At 55.2% G+C, this 21,214-nt stretch overlaps 1 protein-coding gene across 14 annotated transcripts in view; it reads right to left on the bottom strand.

The window, feature by feature from the left end:
• Nucleotides 1-21,214, bottom strand: part of Myo9b (myosin IXB) — an 88,638-nt gene that overhangs the window by 13,219 nt on the left and 54,205 nt on the right. For 5 of the 14 annotated variants that reach the window (XM_052162616.1, XM_052162617.1, XM_052162626.1 and 2 more), the window contains exons 8-22: nucleotides 19,649-19,738; nucleotides 17,474-17,590; nucleotides 16,734-16,868; nucleotides 14,543-14,664; nucleotides 12,441-12,582; nucleotides 12,017-12,221; nucleotides 11,494-11,575; nucleotides 10,390-10,479; nucleotides 8,545-8,658; nucleotides 6,787-6,826; nucleotides 4,914-5,036; nucleotides 4,195-4,275; nucleotides 3,736-3,846; nucleotides 2,131-2,253; nucleotides 302-618 (exon numbers count right to left, since the gene is read on the bottom strand). In XM_052162616.1, coding sequence (XP_052018576.1) covers nucleotides 302-618; nucleotides 2,131-2,253; nucleotides 3,736-3,846; nucleotides 4,195-4,275; nucleotides 4,914-5,036; nucleotides 6,787-6,826; nucleotides 8,545-8,658; nucleotides 10,390-10,479; nucleotides 11,494-11,575; nucleotides 12,017-12,221; nucleotides 12,441-12,582; nucleotides 14,543-14,664; nucleotides 16,734-16,868; nucleotides 17,474-17,590; nucleotides 19,649-19,738 — 1,892 coding nt within the window. The remainder of the gene's footprint in view (nucleotides 1-301; nucleotides 619-2,130; nucleotides 2,254-3,735; nucleotides 3,847-4,194; nucleotides 4,276-4,913; nucleotides 5,037-6,786; nucleotides 6,827-8,544; nucleotides 8,659-10,389; nucleotides 10,480-11,493; nucleotides 11,576-12,016; nucleotides 12,222-12,440; nucleotides 12,583-14,542; nucleotides 14,665-16,733; nucleotides 16,869-17,473; nucleotides 17,591-19,648; nucleotides 19,739-21,214) is intronic. The other 9 variants (XM_052162623.1, XM_052162627.1, XM_052162625.1 and 6 more) reach the window with 4 other exon arrangements.

The following is a 21,214-nucleotide window of genomic DNA, read 5'->3' as shown; positions in this document are numbered from 1 at the left end:
AGACCTGCAGAGACCCAGCCAATATCCACCTGCGTGGTGGCAGTCTCCCAATTTGCAAGGCTGGATGTTCAGGATGGGTCACAGGAGGGGAGAGGTACTGAGTTGGTTATAGCCGTCCTTCCAGCAGGTGGAGAAGACCACCTTCCCCTTCTTGTGCCTACAGATTCCTCCCCACCTCCCTGCACCCCGACTAAGGTCCTAGGTTCTACCGGCTGGGCACTAGTGATCTTGGGCAGCTTTTTAGTGAGTGACCCTCTGGGCTTCTGGAATGCTCCAGGGTGGGAAGCCCTGCTCCCCTCACCTCCTGCGTTGCAGATGGCCACGGCAGAGGCTCTGCAGGCGGACGATGCTGTGCCTCTGCTGGCGGTAGGCCTGTCTCTGCCGGTAGCCCCTCCAGGCCGCCTGCAGGTACACAGCTGCCTGTGTCCTCTCCAGTGCATGGCGCACACGGTAAGCGCGCCAGCAGGCCTGGATGGTCAAGGCAGCTCGTCTCATCTGCACGAAGTGCCTGCGTTCCAGCACCATCCGGAACCAAGTCTGCAACAGCAGGATCCTGCGCAGGACCTCACCATGCAGCCTCTCCTGCAGGGCCTGCCGCTCTGTCTCCTTCAGGAAGACCTGTGGGCAGGGACAGGGGAGAGGCAGTGTGCCTGCAGAGCCTCACAGAAACCCCCCTTTGTCAGGAACTATAGCTGTGGCTTCAGTGGCCTGATATTATGTTGCTTTTACCAAATAGGTTCTTGTGTAGCCCAGGCTGGCTACAAACTCACTATGTAGCCTTGCATCCCTCATCTTCCTGATCGCTAAGGTGTGCTCACCAGCATGAATAGGGGCTTTTTAATATACGGAAGTAGAGTCCATGTAACGCGCGGGCCCGAGGCTTCCATACCGTATGTTTTGAGATAGGGTCTCACTGATTCGGAAGCACAGTGAGTCAGCTCCTGTCGTGGATCCACCATCACTGGGATTTCAGGCATGTGGCACCCACCCAGGGGGTTTTTTCCCCCCTGTGACAGGGTTTCTCTGTGTAGCCCTGGATGTCCTGGAACTCACTCTGTAGACCAGGCTGGCCTTGAACTCAGAAATCCACCTGCCTCTGCCTCTCAGGTGCTGGGATTAAAGGCGTGCGCCACCACTGCCCGGGTTACCCACCCAGTTTTTTAAGTGGGGTCTGGGGAATCCAAACTTGGGTCCTTATACTTGCATGAATGAATTATACAAGCACTTACTGAGCCATCTCCCCAGCCCTTTCTTTTTGTTGTTTGAGACAAAGTCTTGCTATATAACCCAGGCTGGTTGACAGGCATGTGCCACACTTCATGTCAGAGGGATTTCAAAGCCTTCCACAGGTGGCTTCTATCACTCAACATGTCTCCTCACTCATGCTGTAGTGTGTCAGTCTTATTTCTCTATGGACAGACCACACTCTGCTTACCTAGTCTAATGGGCATTCCGGCTGTATCCACTTTTGGATGGTTGTGTGCAAGTGTGTTTGGGAACATCTGGTCTCAGTTCCCTTGGGCACACATTCACCGGTGGAGCGGCTGGGTCCCCGGGTGACTCCCTGGGACTGAACTGCGAGGTGCAGCCGAGGGATGCTCAAGGCAGCCGCTGACAGAGACAGCCAGCCAAGGAACTGCCTCATGCTGACCTGAGGTCTGGACGGGGCTCAGCCCTCAACATTCTTGCTCTGGAAGCTTGGGTCAATGTGGTGGCACTGAGGAAGAACCTTCTAGAGGTGGGGCCCAGTGGAAGAAGATGCCGTCTCCACTCGTGCCTCCCCAGGAAGAAATTAAATGTGGTTCTCGTGGGACCTGCCGGGTCCTGGAGACTGAGTGGGTCTGGAAAAGCTGGCCTGTCTTGTCATGTGATCCTTCCCACGTGTCCCCATCTTCTGATGTCTACTGGAGCCAAGGAGGAAGTGATGCCCTACCTCTAACTCCCAAAATAGAGTGACAAGAGCCCAGCGCGCTGTGTGCCTAGCCTCGGGTGTCCCATCGTAGTGTCAAGAGACAAAGCTTCACCCCAGAGCCCAGGACCCTTTGGAGCATGGTGGGGCACTGAGGGAAGTGAGGTCCTGCCTAGGGCAAGTGGGTCGGGAATGGCAGCCAGGACTGTGACGGTGCATACCTTCGTCCTTCCAATCTGGTAGTTCTGCCTGTCGACCTGTAGCTTCTCCAGCAGGGCAGCAATGGCCTCCCTGCAGGGCTGCACATCCGTGGGCAGCAGCACCTGGAACTGCTCCGTGAAGTCCTGGCAGGTGGCAGGGAAGGACAGTAAGCACCTTGGTAGCTGCAGTCATTCCGTGAACAGGGCCAACCAGGTCAGCTCTCGTGTGCAGTGCTAAGGAGCCACTATGAGGAGGGCACAGCCCCCCGGGGTGGAAGCCAGGCCTCAGGTATGCTCAGCCCCGGCCGCCCATGCAGCATGAGTGCAGTGCTCATGGAGGTTGGGGGAGGGCGTCAGGTCTGGAGCTGATGGCCCAGGCAGTTATGGACCCCCGTATGTAGGTGTGGGCCCTAGCTCAGCTGCCCTGCAAGCCCAGACTGTGCTCACCCCTGCAGAGCGCCTCCCCAGCTCTCTTCTGCGGCTCTTATTCTATCATTCAGTGGATGCTTACACAAGTGACCACAGCAGGCTGGCAAGCATCCGTGAGAGCATGAGGCATGAAAGCCGGGCATCGAAGGATGCGTGTGGTCTGAGGGAGGACACGACCCGCTGCTCCAGGCTTAGGAGGCGTGTCACGGGCAGGCTCGGGAGTCCCTGGGGAGCTCTCTGCCTTGCTGATGACACACCTCACACCCCACAGAGCAATGCCCATCACAAGCACAGGAAAGTAACGATGACAGCACTAAGTTGCTCTCGAGCTGGTGCGTCTCCCTCTGCACACCACGGCTCGGTGTGAACACGCACACCCGTGTGTACACGCACACCCGTGTGCACAATGTGGAGCCCCAGGCTGTTGCAGGGAGCCATCCTACTTGGCTTTTCTGCTGTATTCTTTGAGGCAGGGTCACTCAGTCAGGCCCAAGCTTCTCTCAGCAGCAGGGTGATCTGGGGCCCCTGACTTGGCTTTCTGAGGCTGGACTTGAAGGTGAGCCAGGCCTCCCAGTCTGAGTGAGGCCCTTTAGTGGTGGAAGAGGCACTACCCTGGCACTGCATGGCTGACTGCGGCTGGGCCAACACGTGTCACCTTGTGTCCATCCGCTGACCCCCAGTCCCAGCCGCTGCATGTTTTTGTTTTGTCTTGATAGCGTCACTGTATCTCCGGCTGGCCTGGAACTCACAGCGAGCAAGCTTCCTGCCTGTCTTTCCTGAGGGCTGAGAAGATCTGCCACAGCCAAGGGCTGTCTGTCTGTCTTTTCAGCAGACGAGGCAGACAGGACAGGTGCCTGCCTGCCCCTGGCACCATTCACCATGGTAACATTGTTAGAACTGCTCCCACTGGGGCCAGCGGGACGGAAAGGATCTGTAGGTAGGGTGCTGGTGGACAACACTGACAACGCTGACGCCAAGAGCCAGGACCCACATGGTGGGAGGACAGAGACCGACTCACAGGAATCGGCTCTGATTCTGTGTCTGATTCCTGCGAGTCGGTCTCTGATTGCCCCAAATGTGCTCTGATCTGTGTATGTGTGCATACACAGATATAAAATGGGTTTGGCTGTGGAAGTCGGGTGTGCTGAGGAGCCCTGCCCGGCAGTGCAGAGGGGGCGGTGGGGGTGGGCGGCCTACCTGGAAGCTGTACTTGGCGCTGTAGCCAGAGCGCCGGATGCGCACAGTCTCCAGCATGCCTGTGTAGCGCAGCTGCTGCAGCACCAGCTCATCATCGAAGCACAGCTCCTTCTGCAGAGGAACGATCGGCTCAGAGGCGCTGTGTGTGCGTGCCATGGGGACCATCTCCCCCAACCCCCAATCAGCACCTGGCAGCCTCTGGTGGTTAAAGCTTTCTCTTTTTGAGGCAGGATCTCATGTAGCCTAGGCTACCCTACATTCTTTCTGTAGCCAAGGATGATCCTCAACTTCAGCTCCTCAGTGCTGGGATGGCAAGTGTGTACCCCGCGTATATGGTGCTGTGGGTGGACCCTGGGCTTCTTGTGGGTTAGAGGTTCTCCCCACTGAGTGCCAGTCCCAGTTCCTGCCCCTTCACACTCCATGGACCCCAGGCTCCCGCGCACAATGGCCGGCACTCACCTTCTCCGCATTGGAGCGAATGCAGCGGATGAAGAAGGGCTCGGCCTTGCCCAGCGCCTCCAACAGCTTGTTCAGAGATGTCTGGAGAAGAGGGATTGCACATGGACTTGCTGACCAGGGGCGGGGCTCGTGGGGAGGACAAGGGCACCACTGCTGTATGGAGCTGACCAAAAGCTTTGCAAGTCTAGCTGTAGGGGGCCCCATGGCTGACCAAAGACTCTTTTGGGGTGGGGAGCGACACAGGTGCCATTTTGCAGGGTAAGCAGTAGACTTAGGACCTCAGTGCACCGGCCCTGGAGGGGAGTACGGAGGCAGCTGCTGTCTCCCCTCCCTTTCTCTTTCTGTCTCTGCAGGGTTGGTGCTGAGCACACACCACTTTACCCAAAGTACGGCGTCAGCCTCCACAGAGCAGTGGGAGAGCCCTCAGCTCCATCCCTAGCATTGTAAGAAGAGAGTTAGCTCACACTTGGAAGACTAAGGTACGAGCACTATTGACTATCTGAGGCCAACTTGGATGATAGAAGGCCCTGTTTCAATAAACAACAACAAAAAAATGAGTTTCCTGAAAGCCAGGGGGAAAAAAAGAGAATTATGACCTCAGAACATGGCTCAACAGCCCTGGTGACTGACTTGAGAGATGATGCTGTCCCTCGGGCACATAACTAACGTCACGCAGCTGCCAGCATGTCTGGGTGGGGCCTGCTGAGCGCGGCACCCACCTGGAACTGCGCACTGATGCTCGGTGGCTTCTTCTTCTTGTGCAGGTGCAGCAGCGACTTGGTGGTTCGGTCATGCAGCGTCATGCTGATGATGAGCCTCAGGGACTTAGAGTCCAGCAGGTTCTAGGACAGACACACAGGGTCGGGCCTGCTCCCCACAACGTACCCATGGGGAGAGCACGGCCTGGGTACAGGCCACCGCCTGCTGCTCCCACTCCTCCATATTCCTATCCTCAGGACAGGGCCAGGGTTCAAGTCCATCAGAGCTCACATGCCAGCCTGAGCTGGTGGTGACAGACAGGAGCCACCACACCTTCCACGGCAGTGGGTCAGGACAGGGCCTGTCTAGACAGCACCTGTTATACCACAAGCCACCAGCTCCCAGGCATAGGATCCCATGCTTTTACATCCCAAACTGAGACCAACATGCTTTCAAGTCAATGGTGACTTCCCCGCCGGAAAGACTCCCTTACAGCCCAGGGTCGCCTGCACTCTTCATCTCCATCTCCCAAATGCTGCGAAGGCCGGCACATGGTGGTCACCACACTGGCCTGTGCCTTTTCATTTATGGGAGAGCTTTGCTCTGTAGCCTTGCCTGCAACTAACAAGTCCCCTGCCTCATACCTTCCATCGCTATGCATACCCACTCTTACACTTTATTTTTAAAAACTGTATTGTATATGTGCATGTGCGTGTGCAGAGGTCAGAGAACCACTTGCAGGAGTCGCTCCCCCTTCCACGTGTGGGTCCTGGGGATCGAACTCGAGTGGCCAGGCTTGGCAGCAAGTGCCTGCACCCTCTGCGCCATCTCGTCAGCCCCTATATGGTAAGTCTTTTGGGCATGCACACGTGCACTTACAAGTATTAGTGATATGGTATCAGATTACTGTACGGCTGAGTCTAGGCGAAAAGGGAACACGTCCCACACGTAGACTGCACACATCCCAACACCTCACTGTATATATCTAAATGTCTCAGAATGCTCAAGTCAAGAATGCTTCTGGACGGGGGGATCCGGGAAAGGGGAAATCATTTGGAATGTAAACAAAGAATATAGAAAATAAAAATATTTAAAAAAAAAAAAGAATGCTTCTTGTCGACAGAATTTTGGACAAGAGCTACTGACCATATTTAAAAAAACAAAACAAAACAACAAAAACTCCATACTGCACCTGTTTGTTCTTGATGATCTTAGCCTCTATTAGCCTTGTCCCCAGGAAGCAGGACAAGTGAGTGCCCTATATCCTGTCACAGACTCTCATGTCTCATCTTTATTCAACACAGAAAGTGACTTCACTGTGCAGGGCTTCTTAGTTCCCCAGAGAAGGTTCAGAGCCTGTGGCAGGATGTGCCTGGGCTCCGCAGACAGAGGGTGCTTGCATACCCACATTACCCAAAGGTTCTGGGAACTTCCCACTGTGAACAGTGAGAGGAGATAGCGTCTAAAACTAGACCAAGAGTCTGCAGGGCACTCCTGCTTGCCCGGTCCTGCAGGCATCTCACAAGCAGCACCCTACTCATGTTGGGGGGCTTGTGGGAAGCACCAGCTCTGGGGTGGGGAGGACCCTTCTGAGGTCCAGCTGGAAAACTCTTAAAGCCAGACTTGAGATGAGTGCAGCCTGGCCACTCCCCACTCACTCTACAGCTTCCAGAGTGTAGCTCCTGGGCAAAGGCTCCGCCCCTGTGCCACGCCCCTCCAGCCTCTCTCTGAAGGATCCTAGGCAGAGGCTCCCCCGCTTGAGCCACCCGCTTTGTGTCAGGAGAAGGAAAGCGGCCCAGAAGCTCAGTGTCTCCCTCCTCCCTGTCTCAGAGTGACTTGAGAAAGGTGCTCTCAAGCCATGTGGGATGGCGCCATCTGCGGGTGCGGGTTTACCTTGGGAATGATCTGCTTTTGTTTGATACCTTTACTCTTCCTGTCAAAATATTAAAAATGGTGTGAATGTGAGGGTAACAGGGCTGGGGATCTTGTTAGTTCAGCAAGCCACGCCTTGCAGGTTAGATCCAGAGAGACAGAGAGGAGACAGATGCAGCAAGGCCGCCACCCGGCCACCCCACAGACTCCCGCCTTCCACACTGCTGGCTCTGCTCCACTGGAGGGTGCAGCGCGTGCTGGAGGCTCCAGGTATATGCAGCAGCGAGAGACAAAGTGAGCCGGCAGCCAAGCACACAGCCCGGAGGCCTACGGCGCCCTGACCCCGCTGCGCGGTCGGCTCCCACTGCTGGGACGAGGCCTACAGAGAACGAGGCTGCTGGCTCCTCACGTCATTACTGCTATGCCATGCTGGGATGGAACCCAAGGCCTTCAATACGCCGAGAAGACGGCCTGCCTCAGAGCCACACCCAGCGCCAGGGTTTCTGACGCTGGATAGGAAAGCTGAAGCCAGACCCATGGTCCAGAGCTCTGGTGGTCTCACAGTGGAATCCTTTCCTTTAAGACACAGGGTCTCAAGTATCCCAGGCTGGCCTGTATGTGCTATGTAGCTGAGGACAGTTGAATTCCTGATCCTCCTGCCTCCAGCATCCCAGCGCCGGGATGATAGGTATGCAATCCCTCCTCCCCATCCCACCCCAATCCTCCTGCCTTCGCCTCGTTCAGGCTGGGTGTGCTTGGCAAACGCCACGGTATCTGGGTATGCCGTAGGAAGCTAGAGCGTACAAGAACCCTGCTCACCGTGCACGCGGCCAGGAGCTCTTATGTGCTTTTGGCCCTCAGGGCTGTGAATGCTAAACCTCTGCTGTCTCCAAGCCACACCCCAGCCCTCAACTGCATCTCAATGAGGGTTAAAAGAAACATGCAGAAACATGTTTGGATACAGTGGCGAGTGCCTACAGCCCCAGCTGCTCCTAGAGCTGAGGCAGGAGGATTCTCCAAAGATTTCTTTTTTACGTATATATAAATGAGTGCACACGAGTGCAGTGCCCATGGAGGCTAGAGGAGGGAACCTCAAGCTGGAGTACCAGGAAAGTTACTCAACACTGTGGCTAGGGACAGAGCAGCAAGCATTCTCAAGTGCTGAGAGATCTCTCCACCTGGAGGGGATCCTTGAGGCCAGAGGGCTGGAGACCAGCTTGGACAACAAGGTGAGACTCTGGCTCTAGGGCAGGGTTAGGAGGAAGGACCAAAGAGTCAGGCTCCTCTGGGCACAGTGCTATTCTCAACCAGACAGTGGCTGGTGACTGTGGATGCCTTGACAGTCCACCTGTCGTGCTACTGCTGCACAAAGGGTCTTGGGACTCATCACCCCCTTCAGAGAAATGCTGCAGCCACGGGGATTCGGTGAGCTAGGGCAGCTGGAGCGGGCCCATGCCTACGACTGCGCCACGCTTTACGTGCCCCCTGCTCCCATGGCTCTCACAACAAGGTCATACGGGCAGAGGCCAGGCAGGAGGCTTGTGCTCTGTAAGCTGGCCAGGGTGCAAAGGACTTGGTTGGCACCAAAGCAGGAATTTCTTCAGAGGGGTACTGATTAGCTCAGGGAGCTGTCAGGGGCGTTAGGGCTGGTCAGCAGCGCTGGCTGAGAGCTGGACTGTGAGGCAGTGCTGGGTGGGATGAGGGAGTGTTAGTGGCCAATCATGTGACGAAGGAGGAGCCAGTGGTGGCTGCTGCACTTGGAGGAGCTGGGGGACTCACAGGAAGAAGGTGCGGGGCTTCTGGAGCCGACTGAGGGACTGGAGAAGCCGCCGCGGGTCCTCGCCCTGCCACGGCAGTCCTTTGAGGCTCTTGATGATTTGGTTATGCAAATCGCTAGGGGCCAGAAGGAGAGCCAGTGACAGAAAGAAGAACAGTTAGAACGCATCCCTCCACCAGGAGCTCTAGTGCCCATCAGGGTGCCCCGAGGCCACAGGGGACAAAACATGCATTTGAGGACGAGGCATGAGGGTGGGTGATCACCATGTCCTTCCTGAGGACGAGGACTGGGCCAGGGACAGCTTCTGTCCCTTGAACTCACGGAATTAACATCTGCCTGTCTTCCCAGATGTTTTTTAAGACTTTTATTTGTGTGTGTGTGCACATGTGTGTATGTGAGTGTGTGTGAACAGGTGGGTGTGTGGATGCGCACAAGAGCTGAGGTATGTTAGAGGCCAGAGCAGATGCTGCCTGCCTCAGACCTGACCTGGAGTGACCAGCATTTTTGAGTAGCCCACGTGGGTGCTGGGATCCAGACTCTAGTCCAACAGCAAATGCTCCAAACTGCGGGGCCATCTTTCAAGTGCCAAGGTCTTCTATTTTTAAGTGGCTTTTATTTATATCCCAGCGGACACACCACAGCCTATGGAGGTCAGAGGACAGCTCCAAGCAACCGGTTTTCCTTCTATCATGTGGGGACTTGGAGAGCAAACGCGAGAGCATCAGGCGAGCCAGCAAGCGCCTTTCTCCTGAGCTGTTCAGCCAGCTGGGGTCTTGTATGTATGAGTTTTGTGATTTGTATAAAATTGGCTGTGTCTGCAGAGCATGGCCCAGACTGGACCTCCCTGGTGCCCACAGAGACCCCTCATTGTCTGGTCCTTCTCAGCTGGTGGCCACACTGCCTCTATCTAGCCCCAAGGGACCAATCTGTGTCCAGACATGGGGACATTTGACTGTTCTTTGTACTTTTGGCACTAAAAACTTATCTTAACTACGTGCATAAGCGTGTGGACATACATGGAGCTGTAAACACGAGTGTGGTGACCATGAAGGCGGTAGAAGGGTCAGAATACTTGGCACTGTACCTACAGGGAATTGTGAGCTGCCCATGAGAACACTGGCAGGTGGGTCCTCGGCAACAACACCGAGCCACTTCTGCAGCACACGTTTGCCAGCGCGGTGCCCAAGGCGCCAGGCATCCCGGGCAGCTGCTCTGCTACTGAGCTTCGCCCGATTCTCACCTCCTATTCAGTGTTTACTTATATGTTTGTGCGTATGTGTCTGAGGGTGCACGTGTATGTGCTTGTGTCTGACTGTGTGTGCATGTGAGAGCGTGTGTGGATGCAGGTATGTGTGAGTGAGGGTGCATGTGTGGAGGTCAGAGGACAACTTGCAGGAATAGGTTCTCTCCACCATGTGCATTCTTGGATTCAAATGAGATGGGCAAGCCCCTTTACCCACCGGGCCATCTTGCCAGCCTCACTCCCGTTATCTTCAAAGCATGTTTAGGCTCTGGCCTGGAGGCGGCCCTGTGTGCAGCCCCGACTGTGATGCATGCACCATGCCTCGTGCCCAGAGAATGCCATACTTACCTCCGTCCCCTCACCCTCCAGGGAGGCACAAGAGCAAAAACGACACAGGTGACACAGGGTTAATGGGTCCCTTACTTCCTGCGCAGCCTTCCAGCTCTGTCTAGAGAGCTCAGAGCAGGGGCTCCTACCAGCCCCACATACGCCCTGAAATGGCCAAATGTGGCAGTTGTGTCCCCACGAAGGAGGCTGCTCTGAGCTCCCAGATGGTGGCCCTGGCCTGTGCCTCCCTGGTCTTGGTGCAAAGGCTGCTACTTACTTCCTGCTCTCATAGAAAGCCATGATGTCCTCAAAAGTGTTAGCATCCAGCTCCTCAGAGCGCTCAAAGGAGAAGTCTAGCCCTGCGCAGCTGCAAGGGAGAAGCTCAGTGAAGCCAGCAGACGCACGGCACCGGCACAGCTTTGCCAGGTGTGCTCAGTGACATGGAGCCCGGTGTGGTCCGAGGCCTCTCCTTCACATGGCCCCTGCGGGCTCCTAAGTCCTGATCTGGTTCAGGGCCCTGCTCAGCAGTCCGCATTGACTCAGTCACAATCCTGCTCCAGGATATTATCGCATAGCTAGGAGCCCGGTGTGTACAACCATGCCTGCCTTGACAGTTTCTGTCTCCAGGGGGCCTGCCATGTTCCAAGCCTGCTGGGACATGGCTTTCTTGACTTGGCACTTCCTCTGGCAGCTACTGAGCATGGCTGACCTGCCACATGCCAAGTGACGTGTAGGAAAGTGAACCCAGAGACTCACTTGTGTGAGCCAAGTGTCACAACAGAGACGCACACTCCCAACCTTTTACTCCCCGCAGGGTCTCCCTGTGCAGCCTGGGTCAGCCTGGGTCCCCCAGTCAGCTACAAGCACTCACCCCCAACTCAGCGCATGCACCCTTTATATCCCTCCCGGAGCTGAGCGGAGGCCCGGGTCACCGCCTGGGCTCACTAAGTGCCTCTCCAGTGAGCTGTCAAGACTGGGAACAAGTACCCCTGCCCTCCTCAGCCCTGGAGACAGAACGCAGGACTCCAGAGCCCAGCCTGCCTAGAGTGCTGCCTCTCTCAGGCTGGGCGACTGCTGCTTCCAGCGTTCCCCAGGGTGTTACTCTGCAGCTGCAAAGGTCCCTTACCTGCCTCAAGCCAGGGGACTGAAAACACCCTCTGTGCTCGCTGTTCCTCCCCGGGGCAGATGCCACCCCAGGACCTGCCTCCTGGGGTACAGAAAGGCCCAAGCAAGGGGTTTTCTGTTCTGGGTCTTTGGAGTCCTTTCAGCTACGTGAGGGCTTACCCAGGGCCATAAGGGTCCTGGGGACAGTATAAGGCTCCAGCACAGTATAAGCAGTGACACCTCAGGGTGGGGTGGAGCACACTGAAGCCCCGCTCACCGGTACAGTTTCTCCGACGGGGTACTGGCTCCTCTTGCTGGCTCTTCCATGTGACTCCGAGTGGCAGGGCTGCCTACACCTGCTGGGGACACAGACAGAGTGTACGCGGTTGGCAAGGTCTCGCACAGCACCAAGCCTGCTACTTCTGTGGAATAAGCAGTCAATTCTTTTCTTCTTTTGAGAAAATGGAACTGAACTCAAGACCTTTTACATGCTGTGCATGCACTTTACCTAAATCAAGTCCCGGCCCCTCACTGGGGACGCTACGCAGGGGCTCTAGCGACCCCTGTGCTTTGTCTGCAGCCCCTCTGGGCGGGGCGATGCTTGCTGAGCTGCACCTCAGCTCTCTCTAGCCTTGGAAACAGAGTTTCACTAACTTTTCAATCCGGCCCCAAAGCCGTGACTTTGCTGACTCTGCCTCTCACGCAGTCATGCTCAGCTGTAGAATGAGCTGTAACTGCCTGTCAACCATGTTGCTTGTTCCCAGGGTTGGCCCCATGGAGCGAAGCTCTTCAGTCCCTACCTGTTGCCTTCTCTGCTCTCTCTGCACGCAGGCGCCCAGCCTCCCGCAGCACAGCCATGGCCCTGATGGCTGCCCGTAGTACGGCCCAGCGGAACACAGCTACCGGGTCCATGCCAATGAGCTGGCGCACATAGGAGCTGTCACTGCCCCTTAGCAGTGCCACGATGTCAGGCCGCATGTAGTCCATGTTCTTCTCCCGGAAGTCCTGGTGAGGTGGAAGGGGCAGCTCACCCTCAGAGCACATGGATGCCCCAGGAGGAAAGGGCTGACAGGGCTGCACCCAGCTGGGTCTGAGTAACACTCTGCAGTCCTTGCTTGTCTGTCACTGAGGTTTAGGGATGATTCCAAATACCCCAGAACATGCTGTCCCAACTGTGTACCAGCCAAGGGTCAGAGGACGGCGTGGGCACCGGGCTGAGCCTACCTTGATCTGGTATTTCACTCTGCCCGCGAAGTGCTGGATGATGAAGGCGGGCTCCAGGACCGGCGTGCCCAGGAAGTACTTGTTGTCCTCATGCTGCTGCTTGAACTTGGCCAGCAGAGTGTGGCTTGTGGCATGTGGGAAGCTGCGGAGAGGCGTGGACACAGGTACTCAGCGAAGAGCCCACGCTGAGTGCAGTGAAGAGGCCTGGGCTCTGAGGGGAGGCCAACCCCAGTCATGGGCTCACACGCAAACACACACTTGCTTTTGGCATGTATAGAGGTCAGACAGCCTGCAAGGGTTGGTTTTCTCCATACCTTGTGGGCTCTGGGGATTGAACTCACATCTTCAGGCTTGCTGACAGTCACTGTTAACTGAGCTACCGAGTGGGCCCACTGTCAGTTCTCACCAGGTCCTGGACACATCCATGGGGTTAGCTTTGGATCCATGTGGACCTGGACGAGTGTCCTGGAGCTGTGGCATTGGGCTCCTGGTCCCCACCCAGAGTGTGGACATAGCCTAACTGGTGAAGCCGGCTCTGCTCTGCCCCAAAGGAGGATAGAACAAGCAAGGCGCTCCTTGTACTGACTATTGTGCCTCCAGGGAGGGAAACACCACCCTGGGTTTTGGCATACCTCGTGGGGTGGGTCCCAGCCTCACTGTAAACACAGGCAAGCCAGGTGTGTGGCAGATGCCCAGCCCTGGAGCTCCACAGCTGGGTGAGGGAGGTCTGGGAGTTGGGGCACTCACTACCTTGGAAACACACACACACACACACACACACACACACACACACACACACTCACCCCAGAAAAGAAAAAAGAAAATGTCACAGTGATAAGACACACACACACACACACACACACACACACACTCACCCCAGAAAAGAAAAAAGAAAATGTCACAGTGATAAATGTTAACGCAGCTGTTTCAGGAGACTCGAGTCAGAGCCAGTGAGCTGGCTCGGCAGGGGAGGTGCTTGTGGCTAAGCCTGACGCCCGAGGCCCAGGAAGCACATGTCTGAAGCAGACAAACAAGCCAACAGAGCTTTCTTAACCCAATAATACACCACACCTAATAAACGCACCGCAGCCTGAGCCGCGACTGCCCTGTCACACTGCCTGTAGCAGGCAGCCACAGCCACAGCACCTGCTCCTCTCTGTTTTCCTCAGGTGCTGCAGACAGCAGAGGTCGTGCAACTGCCAGTCAAGTGCTGGCTTCTTTTCTCCTGCCTGGGCTCTGCTTCACTGGGTGGAGATTTGACCTAAGGTACAGGTTCTGCAGCAGGGCGCTAGGCCTCTTAGGAGCTGGGCCTTGTGGGAGAAGTCAGGATGAAGAGGAAGAAAGGTGCGGGGGCTTCTTGGACTCTATGCCTTTTCTTGGTTGCTGTTTTTGAGACAGGGCCGTCTGTAGCCCAGGCTTTGATGTAAGATGTACCCAAGAATGGCCTTGGCTTCCTGACCCTCCGGTCTCCACTTCCGGGTGCTGCCAGGACAGTGCACTATGTACTGCTCTAGATGGAACTTAGGGCTTTGGCCACAGTAGGCAGGACCTTCACCTGCCTCTCTACTTCGTGGCCTCTGCATGGTGAGCAGCCTCCTGCCTCAGCACAGGGACAGCACCATGGACAGCGAAGCTCCCCTGGTCTCTCCTGTTGTTTCCAGAGGAACCTGTCATGGAGTGAAACACTAAAGCTCTGAGAGTCTCTTGATTTGGAGTATACAGTGTCCAGGGCCATAAGACTTGTCACCACAGCCACAGCAACAAAGTCAAAGCCACCTGACTTCTGCAAGGGCAGCTGGGTGACTGAGATGCTGCCTCCCTCCGTCTCCCCCAGGGCACACACTGCTGGCTCTGCACAGCCCTAGTCCTGCTGCGTGCGCACATGGTGAGTTCTTGTGCTGAGCAGCCCTTGAAGATGTGCTCCGCATGCACATGCAGCCAGCGCAGCTGGGCCACGGGCCGACGGTGGACAGAGCACGCTGGGCAAGCCCTAGGCAGCAGTGATGCCCAGGGACGCGGGAGGTGAATGTGAGAAGCTGAGCAGCTCAGGGAACCCGACTGTCCCCACACTGTGGTCAAACAGACGGGGCAGGGACACTTACTTGCTCTCCTCGTCCAGCAGGTAGAAGAGGCCAGTGGGCTTCTTGCTGATGAGATGGATACAGCCCACGTTGTCGGTATAGTCAATGTTGTGCCACGAGATGCCCTCAGCCTGGTACTCCTCCTGCAAGGTGAGGAATGTTAAGGAGGGGACTCACTGCCTTGGATTTAGAAAGGGGTTGCCTGCACACAGTGTGCTTGAACTGAGGGCCCTGCACAAGCCCAGTAGGGGCACCACCTCACTGGGGGTTCTAGGCAGGGGCTCTATTCTTGAGCCGTGCCTCCGGCTCTCCTGACATCTATATGAACTCCTCCTCCTCCAGTGTAAATGACAGCTGCTCTACTGCTGAAGGAATCACAAGAACAAGTCTAAACATTCCCACTATGGATATAATTTGTGGAAGAGGTGCTTCCATTCAAAGCTGATTAGCAGGCAACAAGATGGCTCTACAGTTAAAGGGGCGACCTCAGGCCTGGCAACCTCACATGGTAAAAAGAGCCAATGGGGCAAGCTGTCGTCTGGCTTCCACTCACGGGCTTGTATGTATGTATGTATGTATGTGTGTATGCATGCATGTATGTATGTATGTATGTATGTATGTATATATGTACGCGCACGCACACATGCACACACACACACACACACACACACACACACACACACACACACACAAACTTTAAAGCATAAACAGCTCACTGGACTGTTCAGATCCCTGGGTGAGTGCTGGCCACTGGGGGAGGAGCACATACCCCTGTAAGCACCCCTGCCGCAGGCGCTTAGCAATACAACACACAGCGCTGTGGGTGTGTGGTGCAACCCAGCCTGGTCTCGAGCTCACTACGTACCCAAGGATGACTTCCTGCCCACCTGGCCTCCTCAGAGCCAGGCGACAAGTGTTCCTGCCATGCCAGCTCTGTTCTGGTTTCTCACGCCACATGCTTTCTAGCGTGAACCTCACCTGCTGCAGCGGGGACCTAACAGCCTCCGGCCCGGTGAAGTAAGTAAACTTCTTTCTGGCCTTCTCAGGCTCTGTTCCCATGAGTCACGGGGAGGAAGGATGGCACGCAGTGAGGAACACAGCCACGGGCAAGGAGACAGGACACACGAGGCAGCCATCACCCACGCGGGCACGCGGGCACAGCGCGCTTCAGAGCTGGCTCTGCTCGGTCCTGTCTCAGTGGCAGGACTCAAGAGTGGTGTACGCCTGTCACCCAGCACTCAGAGAAGTCTGGGGCAGGAGAATCAGGAGTCATGGCCATCTTCACTAATAGTGACATCAAAGCCAGCCTGGGCTGCATGAGACCCAGTGTCAAAGCAGGCAAGGAGAAACTGTCTCCATTTGAGCACGTAAGCTGGCATCTGGGGTAGTGTGCCAGTGTGTGTGAGCCGGAGAGGCCAGGGCTAGTCCTGCTGCGTGAGCAGTGGAGAGGCGGTGCCCTACAAACTGTGGGCAGAAGGTCGGTCTTTCAGACAGTTCAAAAAGCTGTGGTGGGCTCCAGCAATTCCCTCTCCCCTTGGTATGATTCAACACTTGTACATGGGTGTTTATAGCCAAAATATAAAATCCGTGGGTGACTGCATGAATTCAGCATGGCCCAGCCACGCGCTGGAATGTTCTTCAGCCGTACACAGGAATGGGATGCTGGCACTTGAAGAGGGATGCGAATGGTGGCCATACTCCCGAGTCAGACCGCCCAGCAGTGCAAAGGCGAACGACACTGTGGACTCCACTGACCAGGGGCTGGAGTGTCACCAAGTATATAGACAGAAAGCAGGAAGGTCTGCAGAGCCCGAGGCGAGGTGGGGAGAGGAGGCTGGAGTACACGTGTGTACGCGGGACAGAGCCTCAGAGGAGCCAGATAAGGCTGCGAATGTGCACGGAGCTGCCTCCCACACCTGTGGGTCCTGCCTCCTCAGAAAGGAAAGAGCACAGGGGACATGCTCTGACCCCGTGGGCTCACACAAATGACGTGACAGAACACGCACACTGCCGCCTTGCTGCACAGGCAGCTGAGTATCCAGAAGGGTCGAGAGACCCAGGAAGGGCTGAGCATGGCACTGAGTTCAAGGACGTAGCGTTGGAGTCTGGGGAACCTGCGGTACCCACGCCCCACCCTGTGGATACTGAGGGACACAGCTGACTTTGTCCACAGACGGCCGAGCTGGGGTTGGGAATAGGTGTCCGCTCTCACCTGCTCCAGCTTGAAGATGTGCTGGGTGAAGTAGTACTGCAACTGCTCGTTGGCGTAGTTGATGCAAAACTGCTCGAAGCTATTCCGTTCAAAGTCCTCAAATCCAAAAATGTCCAGGACGCCAATGGATAAGCACTGAGAGACAAGGTGTGGTTATAGCCAGGGCCTGCTGTTTGCAGAGATCCCACAGGTTTCTAGCCTCCATGCCTCCTGGGAAGATTAGCCCTCCTGAGAGGGGCTGCATGGGCGGGGATGGGTTGTCCTGACCAGCTTGGTACCCACTGTTTTTTGCAAATGGTTCCTTTACTCCTTCTTGATAGAACCAGGCCTGTGCGCACAGACCCAGTAAGCGTTGGGGTGGAGCCTAGGGCCTGGTGCCCTCCTGCTGGCATCCCTGGGGTGAAGCCTAGCCTATCACATTTCCAGACACCGAGTGAAGATGCCTGGGTTCCTGCAGAATAGAGGTTCTCACCCTTCCTAATGCTGTGATGTTGTGACCCCAACCATAAAGTTAGTGCACTGCTATGTCATAACTGTAATTTTGCTACTGTAGGAACTATAATGTAAATGTCTGATATGCAGGAGATCTGACACAAGACACAGGTTGAAAACTGCGGCTGTAGAGGGCAAGAGTCCTCTGCCAGCCCTGCTGTTTGCAGAGATCCCACAGGTTTCTAGCCTCCATGGCTTGCCCCAAGGACAGGGTTTATTCTTGCCCAGCTCAGGGCCTGGCTACTCACGGAAACAGCCTCTTCCATGTCCTTCTTGTTGAGGAGGGCGTGGTTGATCCTCAGCACAATCCAGTCAAATAGGGCACTGTACAGAGACTTGGCCATGGAGTCTCGTGCAGTTATGGCCTGTGGACAGAAGCGTTTCTTACCTGGGGCTGGGGAACCATGCCAGGTTCAGGCTGTGGTGCTGAGAGTCAGGACCTAGTTTTGTCTTAGTTTCATAGACAAAGTCTCATGTAGCTCAGGCTGGCCTCGACTTGCCATGGAACCAAGGATAACTAAACAACTGATCCTACTGCCTCTACCGCATCATGGGCTGGGACTGCAGATGGGTGTCACCACAGCTAGCTTGTCACAGGTGTTATAAGGTTCTGAATCTGGAGCCTCATGTACAGGTGTGTTATGTCTATGCCATCTCTACCCGTCAACCAGGGTTTTAACCTTCCTCCTGCTGAAGTCTGCTTAATCCTACACTGCCCCCAGGACACAGCAGCCGCGGAGGCTGAGCTGGGGCACCAGCACAGGGCAGGTACACAGCATGGCACGCCACCTCCGTGGCTGTACAACCAAGGAAGTGCTTCTCAGCACACTCGCCGTAGGGTGTCGACTCCATCCTTCTCCCCATGGATGCAGACACCTGCCTACAACTGTCAGACATGTCCCTCTGGTTTGGACTTTTCTGGATGTGTCATGGCAATGTTATCACCGAGTGCTGCCTCTGCTGGGGACACCTGAGCCACACAAGGACTGGGTGCACTGCAGAGAGGTCATTCATGTCACGAGGTACCTTGGCCCACAAAGGCTCACTGTCCATGGTGCCTGCTGGAAATGTAAGACGCGTCCCCTGGGCTGGGTGCCCACAGGGGAGCTTCCCACAGCCTGCTGTTAGGTCCTTTACTGGTGCCACCCAAATTCAACTGCGAGCCACAGTGCTCTGGACATGCCAAGAGCGATTGGAGATGTACCAGGAAGAGAACACAAGAGAAACCGGAGAGGACGGCACAGACCTGTGGTGGAAAGGACGGCACAGACCCGTGGGTCGAGGGTCACAGAAAGGTCACCTGAAGCCCAGGAGTCAGCCACCTCTTTCCCTAACAAGGCAAGCAGTTGATGCTCTCAGCTCGTGCGGCCTGAGGGCTCTGTCGTAGCGACTACGCACTGCAGCTGCAGCCAGAAGCAGCACTGCACAGAATGATGAGTGTGGGGGTGTCAACACAACTTAATTTACAAGACCAAATTTGGGGGTGGAGGCAGGTTTGTTTCAAAGCAGTGCTGGGGCGGCATGGCCACTGAGCGTCTGGAAGCAGGACGAATGCCTCAGGTTCCATTTCCAGCTCCTCACTATGTACACGCAAGGACATCTATCTGCACTACCTATGTCAGAAAATTCCAGAAACTAACAAGTCTACTTTAAACAACTTGGAGCACTTGTGCTGCATGTCGAGATGCTGCACCTCAGCTGGGTCAGCCTCATCGACTCATCCACTGGATCAGGGGTCAAGTGCTACCTGCCTACCAGTTACTCAGTCTTCAACCACTGCCCTGAACTGCAGTGCCCGAGTTCAAGGAAGAGTAATGTCATCTAGTGACGGCCCGGGTGGTGGGGCCCGGTGGCACGCTCCAGTCATCCTGGAGGTTGTTCCAAGTTTAAGGCCTGTCTGTGCTATGGAGTAAAATTGTCTCTAACTAATTTAAAAAAAAAAAAAAAAGGAGCTGCTGTCAGTTAACACAAGCTGAAAAAGACTTCCGTTAAGAGAAAAGGTGAGACTCAGTGAAGCAGTATTCGGCAAAACCAGAACGGGGAAGTGGGAAGGGGTGGGTGGGAGGACAGGGGGAGAGAAGGGGGCCGACGGGACTTTCGTGGAGTGGGGGGCTAGAAAAGGGGAAATCATTTGAAATGTAAATAAATTATATCAAATAAAAAAATTAAAAAAAAAAAGAGAGAAAAGGTGAACTACAGTAGACATCTCTGCTAAGCTATGAGCCACGCCCCGTGACTGGTGCACTGTTGTTATTTCTAGTCCTTTCTGAGGACTGCTATTCTCATGCTACATCCAGCTCATACATCACGCTCTCGGGAGTGTGTGCAGAAGGGCTGACTGGACAGCCTGTGTTGAGGCCTGGCAGGCGCTGCACACGTGGCTCTGGTTCTGCAGAGCCGCAGCCCTGGCCGGGCTCACTCACCTCACTGAGGCTGTAGGGCAGGATGAGCTTGTCATTGACCGTGACCGTTTTTCTCTTGGTTAGGACCTCCACCAGGGTCTCCCGCTTTACCTAGTTCCAGAGTGGGGAGAGAAGGGCAGGAAGGTGAGGCGCTTGTCGGGGAACTAGAGGAGGCAGGCAGCACAGCGGAGGCCGGGCTGGGAAGGGCCTCCAAGAAACCTGGCATCCTCCTGCCCACTATGCGTATTAACACACACACATGTACACACATGTACACACACAAAGTGAAAAAGATCTCAAGAAACAAAAACAAACAACCAGTTCCCAAAGTGTGGTGGTTTACTCTAAATTCCAGAACTGGGGATGCAGAGGCAGGTGGATCTCTGTGAGTTCAAGGCCACCCTGGTCTATACAGTGAGATTCGGGCAAGCCAAAGCTACAAAGTGAGAGCCTGTCTCAAGAATAAGCAAGTAAGTGACATTAAGATTAAAGCCCACAAGACCATCTGTGAGCCCAGGAGGTGAGGCAGGCAGATCGCTGAGTTCTGGGCCAGCTAGAGCGAGACTATGTAAAACACATACATACATACATACATACATACGAATGAATAAATGAACAAAAGACTAAAACCAACCAACCAACCAGAAAGGTGAGTGACACATCTCGCTGGCTCAGCAGCACAAGAGTTAAGACTCATCTAGCCAGCTCCAGGCCCTGCAGTTCTGTCACCAGCAGTGTTCCCAGTCGGGCTCTGTCTGCACTGAAGGCTTGGGGCAGCACTTCAACCTCCAGCCACTAGGGGTCAGGAGTGCACCCAGTTGGATGAACAACTTTCTGACTTGACACAGAAGTCTCCCAGGGTGAGACCCAGCAGAGACTTTTTTTTCCCCATTACAGCACATGTAATGGGAACACGACTTCACACCAGGACCTAGATGTATTTGCACATGCAGGCTTATGAGTCTGGTACACATAATGGTCCCTGTGAGAGGGACACAGGGTCTGTCACTGCCACATCCCCAGCCTGTCAAACTCAATTTGAGTCTTTGAGGGTCTTTGCTGAGGTGCCTAGGTAGGTTTTGAATTTAGACCCTCCTACCTCAGCCTCTGGGTGGCCAGGATGAAAGGCCTGTGACAACACACCTAACTGCAAAGCATGTATTTTAAATTTAATTGTTAAAAAAACCCTGTGTACATGGGCATTTTGTTTAAATGTCTGTATGTGCACCACATGCACGCCCGATGCCTGAGACTGCTGGAAGAGGGTGTCAGGTTCCTGGGACTGGTTGGGAGGTGCCATTTGGGTGCTGGGATTCAAACCCATGTCCTTCGGAAGAACAGCCAGTGCTCCTGCCTTTTGAGCATCTCTAGCCCCCAGTTTGTGGTTTAGAGACAGGGTCTCACAGAGCCTAGGCTGAGCCTGAACTTATCCCCCTTCGAGTGCTGGGATGACTGGTGTGTGCCGGCATCAGGTTTATGTGGTGCTAGGATGCATCAGAGGGTTTGTGAATGAGGAGGCCCTGGAGGGCAGTGGCTTCTGATGTCCTGGAGCTGCAGTCACAGTGGATGTGGTAAGGACTGAGCTCT

Source organism: Apodemus sylvaticus, chromosome 18 (assembly GCF_947179515.1).
Source record: "Apodemus sylvaticus chromosome 18, mApoSyl1.1, whole genome shotgun sequence".
NCBI classification, from domain to species: Eukaryota; Metazoa; Chordata; class Mammalia; order Rodentia; family Muridae; genus Apodemus; species Apodemus sylvaticus.
The sequence above is the reverse complement of the archived record's forward strand: the minus strand, read 5'-3'. Positions and strand labels throughout refer to the sequence as shown.